This window comes from Molossus molossus, unplaced genomic scaffold (assembly GCF_014108415.1).
Source record: "Molossus molossus isolate mMolMol1 unplaced genomic scaffold, mMolMol1.p scaffold_m16_p_27, whole genome shotgun sequence".
Taxonomy (NCBI): Eukaryota; Metazoa; Chordata; class Mammalia; order Chiroptera; family Molossidae; genus Molossus; species Molossus molossus.
This window is the reverse complement of record NW_023425363.1, coordinates 3,393,428-3,406,038: the sequence shown is the minus strand read 5'-3', so window position 1 is coordinate 3,406,038 and position 12,611 is coordinate 3,393,428. Positions and strand designations below refer to the sequence as shown.

At 38.2% G+C, this 12,611-nt stretch overlaps 1 protein-coding gene across 8 annotated transcripts in view; it reads left to right on the top strand.

Annotated features, from left to right (window-relative positions):
• Positions 1 to 12,611, top strand: part of NCOR1 (nuclear receptor corepressor 1) — a 245,674-nt gene that overhangs the window by 68,929 nt on the left and 164,134 nt on the right. For all 8 annotated transcript variants that reach the window (XM_036278322.1, XM_036278328.1, XM_036278326.1 and 5 more), the window contains exon 5: positions 5,449 to 5,582. In XM_036278322.1, the coding sequence (XP_036134215.1) occupies positions 5,449 to 5,582 (134 nt within the window). The remainder of the gene's footprint in view (positions 1 to 5,448; positions 5,583 to 12,611) is intronic.

Genomic DNA, 12,611 nt, shown 5'->3' with positions numbered 1-12,611 from the left:
GTGGAGGCCTGACGGTGCTGGAGGGCTGATGGCAGTGGAGAGCTGATGGTGGGTCGGCATTTACTCAACCCTGTCCTGATCAGTCTTGGGAGCAGAGGAATTCTTAGCTGGTAGATCAGCTGCTTTTGTCTCTTTGCCACCTTGTGGTTTAGGGTTTTCTGGGTGTCTGTATTGGTAATTGAAGTTGCTGTGGTACCAGCATTGAGATGGCTGCTGACCTTGTGTCTCATTTACTTGATTTTCCTTATTTCTTCATTGCTGTACTTTCTAGGCTGTCTCTCTAGAGGAGGGCCCTTGCTAAATCGTGGTCTATAGCCCTGATATATAGTCTGTCTCACTGGTCTACCTTGTTCTTCCAGTACCTTGCTTGTCAGTACCCTTCATCACTTCTCCCTGTACTGAAAGATTGAAATGCTGTGGTCAATGTCCATAACATCTTCACATGTAGTAAGGTGGGAACTGTAGCCTGCATTAGGACTGGCACTGTTGGGCCTGGCCTTCAGGAACATTGATTCCTCATGTTTTTCCCCACTCTCACTATTCTGGTAATTCTACTGGTAATTGTGTGGAGGACTCCATGGGGCTGCTCAGGGCTCTCTGGGGACTGTCTGCTCTCCTTTCCTGCGATTGATCAGACTAATAACTTAGTGTAGTCTTTATCCACTTCCAAACTTATCTTTTTGGAGGTGTCTACTGAATGTCTCGTGTGGTCAGTGAAATGTCTTCCTTCTGGCTGGAGGAAATTTGAACAAGTTCTGCCCCTGTGTGAGCTCTGGGAATTGTTTTATAGGTCCTCCTAATTGTTCTTTCATCAGAAGCTCTTCTTAGCCCGGCCTTTAAAGACTGGGCTATGCTTTCCCTGTGCATTTACAGATTGGAATTGAGCTTAAGATTTAAGGGAATTTGTCCTGGCCAGTGTGGATCAATTAAGTACCAGAAGGTCCTGATTTGATTTCCGGTTAGGGCACATAACCAGTTTACAGGCTCGATCCCAGGTCAGGGACCTTGCAGGGGGCAGCTGGTCGATGTTTCTCTCTCACAATGATGTTTCTCTCTCTCTCTCTCTCTCTCTCTCTCTCTCTCTCTCTCTCTCTCTCTCTCCCCCCTTCTCCTTCTCCCCCTCTCCCTCCCTCCTCCCTCTCCCCCTCTCCTCCTCTCTTTCTCTCTCTCTCAAATCATATTTTAAAAAAAGGATTTAAGGAAACTCAAATTAAGATTTTAGAAGGTACTTCTCTATGTAACTTCCTTCTCTCGGGAAGTCTTCAGAAATTCTATTTGTCTGGCTTTCCTAAACTAATATGGTTATTTCTTCAATGAGCAAGATTGTGGGGCACTGTTTGGGTTCCCTTTCCAGGGATGCAGTTTGGAAATCACATTCAGGCAGAAAGTCTGGAGTGTAGTAAGACTCACCCCATTTGTGTCGTTTTTCTCAGAGATCAAGTCCTGTGCAGCCTATTGCCATTGCCCCATGTCTGAAAATAGTTTCTACATTTTGTCCAATTTTTTAGCTGTTTATTATGGGAATGTAATTATGGACATTGTTGTCTTTTTTCAATGTCTTATTTTTCTTGGTTATATTTTCAGTGTTGTATCTATTGCTTTTTCTTAGACTGTGTACAAACTATGTTTTCTTGTTATCTGCCTGTAGTGAAGGGCTTTGGACCGCTTATCTACCCCATGCTTCAGTCTGGACAGCTCAATTTTATGTTTATGATTTTTTTTTCTTTATTGATTTGAGAGAGAGAAGAAGGGAGAGGGAGAGAGAGATAGAAACATCAATGAGAGAGAACATCAACTGGCCGTCCCCTGCATGCCCCCCACTGGGAATTGGGCCCACAACCTGGGCATGTGCCCTGACCAGGAATTGAACTGGCGACCTCTTGGTACATGGGTCGATGCTCAATCACTGAGCCACACTGGCCGGGCTGTTTATGATTTTTAAAATATTTTTGTTGACATACAATTTATATAACATAAAATTTATTGTTTTAAAGCATATAATATAGTGGACTTTTTTTTTTTTTTTTTTATCCTCACCTGAGGACATTTTTCCATTTTTTGTTCAGATAGAGTGGGAGGGAGAGAGAGAGAGAGAAACATCAACGTGAAAGGGACACTTTGAGTGGCTGCTTCCTGCACGACCCAACCAAGGCCGGGACAAACTGCAACTGAGATATGTGCCCTTAGCGGAAACCGAACCCAGGTCTCTCTGGACCGCAGGCCGATGCTCTAACCGCTGAGCCAAACTGGCCAGGGCTATAGTGGGCTTTATTATATTCATTATGTTGGACAACCATTACCATTATCTAATTCCAGAATTTTCTATCACCCAGAATGAAATTTCATACCTAATAGTAGTTAATTTTCCTCTTTTCTCCATCTCCTGGCAACTACTAATTTACTTTCTATCTCTATTGGTTAACCTCTTATAGACATTTCATGTAGATAGAATCATATTGTATGTAGCCTTTTATGTCTGTTTCTTTTAACTTAGCATTCTGTTTTCTAAGTTCACTTATGTTGCAGCATTTGTTTGTGGTTCTTTCCTTTACATGGCTAAATATTTCATTGTATAGATACAGGTTCTTCCTGCTATCCAGTAGTAGACCGTTCCTATGAAACCTTTCATAAGCTGAAATGATGTAAAGAAAAGATGCAATTACCATTAATTTATGGAAAAATTTTGAGTATTCTTAGATTCCACCCCCCCCAAATCCTACCAAATAATACATAAAACCTAAAACAACTCTAATATAGTAAAAGCAGAAATGATGTAATAAATACACAGCCTGTAAAGTAGAAATAATGGGTGTACAGTGTATTTTACCTTATTAAAAAGACTGATTTCTTCTATAAGATAATGGAATATCATACTTTGTACACCCACCCATTAATCCACTCAACCAATAGACTTTCCATTTTATCCATTCCTGGATGCTGGTTAAAAGAGACCACTTTACTGCCAGCAAAACCAACAGTAACTTTGGCAGCTTTCAGGATTCTTTCTCTCTTCATGTAAATAGTACAAATGGTGGACACAGGCAAACTCAGCGCATACACACTGTTTATTTTCTTCACCACCATCGAAGTACTTATGTCTAGTTTTATGTCAAGCATAATACCCTTACGCGTTCTTAGACTTTTCTAATACCTTAGGACACATCTTGCTAGCAGATGCACAAAATAAATCGAGATAAAGCACAGGTTGCTCAAATGCAATTCATGTCTATGGCAGCTTGATGATGAGGTGCTGAAGGTAATTCCCAAGGAGGGAGCTTGGCAGAGCCAGTCTTGCTTCTTGGAGTGCACCACTTCTACAACAGCTCACTACAAAACAAACACTGAATGTTATTTTCACTCTTTTTGTAAAAGTGGAAATCTTCTTTGGATTTCTTTTGGTTAGTGAAAACAGGTACTAATGTAGCTCTTTTGTGAAAGTGAAGTAGTATAACTCGAGCTTTTAAGAAGTGGAGGATATCTGAAGATCACATTTTGTTTGTCCATAAGTCAATGGAGCTTTGGATTATTTCTCCTTTTTTACTATTGTGAATAATGCTGCTTTGAAATTTGTGTGTAGCCCTGGCTGGTGTAGTTCAGTGGTTAGAGCGTTGGCATGTGCACTGAAGGTTTGGTAGTTTGATTCCTGGTCAAGGAGCATGTAACTGGGTTGCAGATTTAATCATTGACCCTGGTTGGGGTCATGTGGGAGTCAGCCAATCAATGTGTCTCTCTCCCATTGATGTTTCTCTCTCCTTCCCTTCCTTCCTCTCTTCCACTCTATCTAAAAATCAATGGAAAAATATCCTCAGGTGAGGATTAACCAAAAAAAAAAAAAAAAGGAAATTTGTGTGTGTAGACATATTCTTTTTTTTTTTAATCTTCTCCCTAGGATGCTTTTCCATTGATTTTTTTTTTTTTCAGACAGCATGGGAGGGAAGTAGAGAGGAAGATAGAAATATCGATATGAGAGAGAGACACTGATTGGTTGCCCCCAACATGATCGCAGGGCCAGGGATTGAACTACAACCGAGGTACCGGGATCAAACTCACTGGCCAACATTCTAACTGCTGAGCCAAACCTGTCAGGGCAACATATTCTTTTTTAATTACCTTGTTATACCTAAGAGTGGAATTCCTGGGTTATTTAGTAATTCTGTGTTTATCTATGATTATTAACATTAATAGATGTCTTTTGAAAAGAAGCTTTTGCATTTTCAGCAAAAAGACAAAAGAAAAGTAGGAAAACAAACAAAAAGTAGGAAAACAAACATAAAACCACCCACCTATGAATGATGGAACAACTACAGTCATTCCTCACCACTTCACGCTTCGACTTTCACGGCATCACTCGATCAGTTTTTTCAAATATAGTAATGTACTGAAAAAAACTGTGATAGAGTGAAGCTGTGAAAGTCAAAGCGCGAAGTGGCGAGGGACAACTGTATATAAATAAAGAATCCTTCTTCGCGGAAATTCATTTATTGTGGTAGAGTCTGGAACTGATTAACCGCAATAAACGAGGGCTCACTGTATTACTTTTTTTTTCAAATTTCTTTTTCTTCATTGATTTTAGAGAGAGGAAGGAAGAGGGAGAGAGAGAGATAGAAACATCAAAGGAGAGAACATCGATTGGCCACTTCCTGCATGCCCCCCACTGGGGATTTGGCCCAAACCTGGGCATGTGCCCAGGTATCAAACTGGCAACCTTTTGGTGCATGAGTCAATGCTCAACCACTGAGCCACACCACCCGGGCAACAATTATTACTCTTAATCAACAGGTTGATTCTCTGGACTTCTGTTTCTTCATTTGTAAATATACATGAATTTGACTAGATGGCTTTTGTGACCTATCCAGCTTACTGATTTTGAATATAAGATTGGGATACTTTTTAGGATTTCATATTAAATACATGAATTTGAGTTCTTACTACATGAATAACATGTAGTTATTTCTAAGATTAGAAATTATTGTAATATGTTGTCAGAAGAATAAGTCAAAATTGAACACAAAATTCAATTTGAATTATTTTGAATGATAGTTAAAATGTTGATTTTTTTTTTTTTTTCCCATCCTTACCAAGGATATTTTTCCATTTATCTTCAGATGGGAGTGGGGGGAGAAACACATTGATGTGAGAGAGACTCATCAACTGGGTACCTCCCGCCAGGGACGAACCGCAACCGAAGTATGTGCCCTTGACCAGAATTGAACCTGCACCTCATTGGTCCACAGGCTGACACCCTAACCACTGATCCACACTTGCCTGGGAAAAATGTTGATTGTTTTAGGTTTATGGGGAAGAATTAGATAAGTAAAGGGTTTAAATCATCATTGTTTCTTTCCATACTTAGAGGCCCATAACTGCCTTCATGCATTTATACTTGGTTTGATCTTGTTGCTTTTCACTTTTTGGTTAATAATTAATGTATGATCATTTTAATACTAGGAATTTGCAGTCCCTGATTATCGTTCTTCTCATCTTGAAGTCAGTCAAGCATCACAGCTTTTGCAGCAACAACAGCAACAACAGCTTCGCAGACGACCTTCGTTGCTTTCAGAATTTCACCCAGGTTCTGACAGGTAATGGGGTTTCTTTCATGTTTCTCTCTAGGACTGAACTTGTGAAGTGTGTATATTTCACAAGTGTGTTATATATTTTAATTTTTTTCCTTTGTTAATCATCACTTAAGTATATTTTTCCATTGATTTTTAGATAGAATGGAAGGGAAGGATTGGGGAGAAAGAGAGAGACAGAGAGAGAGGGAGAGAAACAAACATCAAAATGAGAGAGACACATCAATTGGTTGCCTCCCACATGACCCACATTGGGGCCGGGGATCCAACGGCAAGCCAGGTACTGCTCTTGACTGGGAATTGAACCCGTGACCCTTTGGTCTGCAAGCTGATGCTCAAACTGCTGAGCCAAATCAGCCAGGGCTTAATTATTTAATTTTACAACTTTTTTTTTAACCAAGCTGTGACTGGTAAATTTTAGTTTGTGTTTTCTGGTCATGTATATTTGTTTATCTTTTGGAGTAGTTATAATAATGAACAAAGTCTTAAAACTTGTTCCCAGAGTTCAGAGTTAATGGCTGTGTATTGGGAAGTCAGGTATATCTATACTTGAATCTTAGTTATCATTGTGGCCTTGATCACATACAGGGTGGGGTAAAAGTAGGTTTACAGTTATTCATATGGAAAATAATAGAGTAATTAATTAAAAAATTAGTGCAGGAATAAACTCTGTTATGTACTCACAACTGTAAATGTATTTTTGCCCACCCTGTATAAACTGGTGTTCTCAATTTAGGCCGTGTATTGGAACTGCCTGGGAACTTTTAAAACTTGATGCCTAAGTCTCATTTCAGAATACAAGTGACCCTTGAACACTGTGGGTTTGGCTTGTGCAGGTTCACTTGTACACATATTTTTTTCTGTTGACACTTACAGTTCATTTGACCTGTGTAGTTCAAATCCCCGTTGTTCGAGGGTCAGCTGGCTGTTGGGACTTTGCAAATGTAGAGGACCAACTTAGATATGGTGGATTTTCTGCTGCATGAGTGTTTGGCACCCCTAACTCCTGTGTTGTTCAAGTGTCAACTGTAATTAAATCAGTCTCTGGAATTGGGCCCAGGCATTTGTTTATGTCCAAAGTTTCCCAGGTATTCTCATTTGTAGCCAGGAATGCAGATCACTAATTTAGGCTCTTCAAACCTTAGTCTTCTCACCTGTAAAAATTAGGCTAACAGTGATCTTGTCCTCAAAGGATAGTAAGTATTTGATTAGGTAATATTGACCCTTCACATGTTAGATATTTTTTTTTTCTAGTGTCCTTTTCTTCTCTGCTACCTTTGACTCTGTTCTTACTCATGATATAAAGTATTTTGAAATGCAATAACTATTTTTGTTAAATTGCTTTTTTGGTTTTAGTCATTTTATAAAGAACCTGATTTTCTATTTTAAAAATGTTTGCTGTTTAGATGTTAAGGTGATAAAAGGTTTGAAATTATTTGGTCATGTTTAAAATTATTTTAAAATATATTTCTTGGTGTAGGTTGTAGAGAGAATTCAGATCACTCCCCAATATTTAGCAGATATAAAAAATAGTTTTTTTAAAAAGGGGCTAAAAGTGTACTGTTTATAAAGATGGAAAGGCAGCCCTGGCCGGTTTGCTCAGTGGTTAGAGCGTCGGCCTGCTGTCCAGAGAGACCCGGGTTCAGTTTCCGCTAAGGGCATGTACTTCAATTGCAATTTGTCCCCGGCTCTGGTTGGTCATGTGGGTGGCAGCCACTCGATGTGTCCCTTTCACTTCGATGTTTCTCTCTCTCTGTCTCTTTCTCTCTCTCCTTCCCACTTTATCTGAGCAAAAAATGGAGAAATGTCCTCAGGTGAGGATGAAATAAAAAAAAGGAAAGGCGTAAGCCACTGCCATAAACTTGGAAAAGTAGCATTTAAGGAAGGAATTAGAAGAATCCTGCATTACTTGGCTTCCTAGTCTCTACTTATGCACTCAAAGAAGCAGTGTTGAAGAAAGAAAAGGGGTCAATAAAATCCTGGGATTTCTCATGAATACTCTTCAGATTGAGAAAATTTAAGTGTGGCCGGTTGTGGTGAATGGTTTTCATGGGATTCTCATATGCCATCCTGCACGAAACGCTGTTACAGTGTGTTGTTTTCCAAATCAGTGAGCCAAAACTCTCAGGACTGGTTTACATGTCTGGCTGGTAGAGTGGGCCAGGATTCTTACCAAAGGTTTTGACAGCCTCAACCAAGGTTTCCCTTACTTTGCTCTATATTTTTGTTCCCTCAGGCTGTAGAAAAGTATTTAGAAAACCATACCAAGTTCTTCATTTGTAGACAAACACGTCAGGCAACGCAGGGATGAACAAGGAAAAACCATGTACACTACTCCACACCAAAGAGAAAGTCTGAGTGGGGCTGCCTATGGTGTACCTGAGCAGGAGGGTAAGGGATACCATGAATAGGGCAAATGTATTACTGGAAAAGAAAAGTAATAAGCAGTGTAGTATGTGTGTGAGAAGACAGAAGACAAAGGACTTACCACATGAATTTTATATACTATAGAAGAATTAGAAAGTAATAATGAACTATTTAAGAAACAGCCAAATTAGATAGAATGAAAGATTAGACATCTCATTGCCCCCAAGCTCATCACTAAAATTTAACATGTAAAATGAGGAGAAACTAGGATTAAAATAGGTTTCATTAAAAGTCAGACCTTTGTTGTGGAAAAAAGTCTTGAGATAATCAGAGTGAAAGCAGAAGAAAAGGACAAAGATTAAAGCACTTAGTGAGAAGTTGATTAATATGGAGGAAAACTAAAATCATCCACAGTATCATATGACCATGTGTTCCTGAGGTGGAGAACTTGGTAAAGAAAATAATATTCATAATAAAACAATCCTCTTTTTTCCTTGTAAGTGAAGGAAGACTCTATAGATTGATAAGACATACCCATACCTGTCTCCAGGAAAGTTATACCGACTGATCAATATAAGGCAGATCCTGGTTAACTTATTAAAGTTCAAGGATAAGTAAAATAATTAGGAATCCAGGAAGCAAAATAAATCTTTGACAGGGGGAGAAAAGAGTCTGGTCTCAAACTTCTGTAGTGACAGAAGATAGTAGAGCAAAACTATAAAGTTCTCAGAAAAAGAAATTGAGTTCTAAGAATATTATACCAGGCATGTTTAAGGATAAAAGTAACGTTCTTAGACATGAAAGCACTGAACATCTCAAACTTCTTAAAGAATTTTTAGTAGGCGATGGAATCTAGCTAAACAGAGAATAGATGCTATAAACCCATTTAAGTAGCAAATCCATATGAGGTACCCAGATGAATTATGGTTTCATAACAGAATGTCAACAGTAAATCTTGACAAAGTAAAAATCATATAACTACCCACCTAGAGGTATGGTAAGTATTGGAAGAATGTTTAAAGGTGTGAATTTGAAAAGTGTGGCTGGAGATTTAGTACTTCTAAAATGGAAATGTTAAGTTAAATAAAATTCTACCTTTTCAGTGTCCTTACCTTTCAACAGGATTTTTTTAGGAACTAATTTTCTTGTGGTAAAGGAGCATTTCTCTGGTATACAGTAGTATTTCCTTCCATTTTAAGCTTTATTATATTTTTTTCCCTCTTATGTCAGTATAAAAATAAACGAAATCTTTTTTAAAAAAATACTGTATGTGATTTAAAAAAATTTTTGCTTGTACTTTTGTCTATCCATATACAAAAGTAAAATGATCTCTGGGAGTGATATTCACATAATTTCAGCATCTTAGTTTCTTTGTAGTGAGATTTTGGGGTGATTTGCTGTTTTGTTCTGTTCTGTATTCTTGGAATCTTTTCTGTCAGCAAATAATATATCATTTTATAAGCATGATATTCATGAAAAGTCAGAGTTATTTCTATGTGAATGGCTGTTTTCTAGATTTCATTGGAAAAATTAGTCCACATAACTTCAGAGTATTTGGATAGTTAGATAAAAAGATTCAGAACACTTTAAGTAGTTTCAGATATTTTAAAAGATTTACTGAAATTCAGATAATTGGCTTTTCCTTGAGCTACAGAAGAACAAGCCAAGTTATATTGGTCAATTTTTAAATGGAAGTGAAATCAATTTTATTTCATAGAACAGCTTCCTTAGCTGGTAAATAAATAAAATCAGTTGATATAATTCTTTTTTAATCCTCACCTGAGGACATTTTTCCAATTTTTGTTCAAATAGAGTGGGAGGGAGAGAGAGTAACATCGACATGAAAGGGACATATCGAGTGGCTGCCTCCCGCATGATCCAACCAGGGCCAGGATCCAACTGCAACCGAGGTATGTGCCCTTTTTGGGAACTGAACCCGGGTCTACCTGGACTGCAGGCCGATGTCTATAACCGCTGAGCCAAACCGGCTGCGGCAGTTGATGTAATTCTTGATGATCTTTGTGGACCATTATTTTGTTTGTTTTTTATTTTTTATTTTTTTTTATCCTTGCCCGAGGACATTTTTGCATCTATCTTCAGATAGAGTGGAAGGGAGAGAGGGAGGAAGAGAGAGAGAGAAACATCAGTGTGAGAGAGACACATAGATTGGTTGCCACCTGCACAACCCAACCAGGGCCGGGGACAGACGGCAACCGAGGTACGTGCCCTTAGCGGGAATCGAACCTGAGACTCCCCGGTCCACCGGCCGAAGCTCCAACCCAGCGGTTCTCAACCTGTGGGTCGTGACCCCTTTGGTGGTCGAAGGTTCGCCTAAGACCATCGGAAAACATATATTTCCGATGGTCTTAGGAACCAAGATACCGCTCTTCTATTCGTCTCCAGACGAGTCTGCCCACATGCAGATACGCCCACACACAACATGAGGAACTGTATGAAAGGGTTGTGGCGTTGGGAAGGTTGAGAACCACTGCTCCAGCCCCTGTGCAGAACCTGCTAGGGCTGGGCCATTATTGTGAATAGCTATGGACGTTATGACATATTTCTCCTAAATGAGGGATATCTTTTCTTTAAAATTAAAATTATGATAAAGTATAGGTATATTGCAGTAAAATCCATTTAGTAATTTTAATTTGTTTTAAAGATATTTAAAGATGGTATTTAGAGATGAAAGTCAGTAAAGTGTAGGAACTTTTAAAAGTCTACAGTATTTTTATTATGAAAATCTGGTGTTTTTGTTTCTGTTTTTGGATACACATTTTATTTATCCATCCATCAATTGATAGATATTTGAGTTATTTTCACTTTTTTACTATTATGAATAATGTTGCTATGCACATTCATGCACACATTTTTGTGTGGCCATATATTTTCCTTTCTCTTGATAATTTACTTAGCAGTAAAATTGCTGGATCATATGGTAAAGATGAACTTGTAAGAATTCTTTGTTTACCATTTGAGAAATTACCAGACTATTTCCAAATTGGCTGCACCATTCTATGTGCCATTCTGCTAGGTTAGTTTTTAAAAGGCAAATATGTTCATTTAAAATGCAAATTTCATGCTTAACTTAATCAGAAATCCCAATATATAATTATAATTGTTTTCACAAAGATTTTCATTGTTTATTTAAATTTTTAAAATTTTTAAATGTTACTTCTATACTTATTAATATATCATTGGTTTTGTTCTTCTAAAAAGGAGTGGCAAGCTGAAATGAGAAAAGCTGATTTTTAATGTAAAGAGAGCTTTCTTTAGGCTCTCCAGCATTGGGTGTACTTCACCTTCTGGCTTTGCTAAATCTCACAGGCAAAATGTTGTATTTGGAAGTTGGCTTTTGTAGGTTGTGTCCTGAACAATTGTGCCTATTTGAGGGGACAACTGAGGGCTGAAATACAGCTCAGGCAGTTAGCCAGGTCTTGAATGCCAGAAGGTTGCATAAATTTCTAGCAAAATCTTTATGCAGGACAGCAGTGAATGGCCCTGGTTTTAAGTGCTGTGTTGAGGGGCTTGGCCTTTAACCTAATGCTGGATGCTTGTTTTGTTTTTGTTTTTGTTGTTTTTTGAATATGTTTTTATTGATTTTAGAGAGAGAGGAAGGGAAGAGAGAGAAAGAGAGAAAGATCCACGAGAGAGAAAAATGATTGGCTGCCTACTGCACGCTCCCCCTACTGGGGATGGAGCCTAAACCCAGGCATGTGCCCCCACTGGGAATCAAGCCAGTGACCTCTTGCTGCACAGAACAATGCTCAACCACTGAGCCACACTGGCTTGGGCTGGATGCTTATTTTTGACATACTACTTCTGGCTGTTTTGCGGAGGGTGAACTTTAGGGTGGATAGACAACACAACAGAGAACACATAAGGGGACCTGTAAGAGATCTGAAAGAGAGACTAGGAGCATAAGATGGGGCGAAGTAATTCAAATGGAGAGGAGACAGACAAGTAAATTAAGAAGTAAGACTTCCAAGACCTGGCAGTTGGCAAATGTGAGGGAGGAAATCTGGATGAATAGTAGGTTTCTAACTTGTTGGTTGTTGGTCCAACAACTGTGATAGAGATTAAGCATAGAGCAGCAATGTAAGACACCTTGAGTTGGTATGAATCAAATTTGGGGTGCCCATGAAACATTCAGATGGAGATGTATCTAGCATGATTGGGGGGAGATTTAATACACAGATTGGTATAGTGATCACGGAAGTGTGAAAATTCAGAAAAACAGTAGTTTAAAAATGAACCTGTCAGATTTCTAACATCTAAAGACACAGAGAGACAGAAGCCTCTGAAGGAGAGAGGAAGGAAAATGATTAAAACAGTGGTCTTCAAACTTGTTACTTACATATTATTCAAGATAATTTTGAAAAGCTATATTCTGCCTTGTAATTTTAAATTATCTAAAATTCAAATTTGTCATATTGAAAATGTTAACAGTAAAAAAACTGCAATATGCTTTTAAAACTGTCTGATAAAATCTGAATAACAGTGATTTGATACCATAATCCACTTAAAATGACACTGTATTTGAACAAATTTATCTTTAATAGACCTTCAGTTTTACTCTTTTTTTTTTCTTGGAACTCATTTCTTACACAAAATTTATTTTAATGTGATATGTTTTTATTATTCAAAGTCTAATATTGATTAACCTAT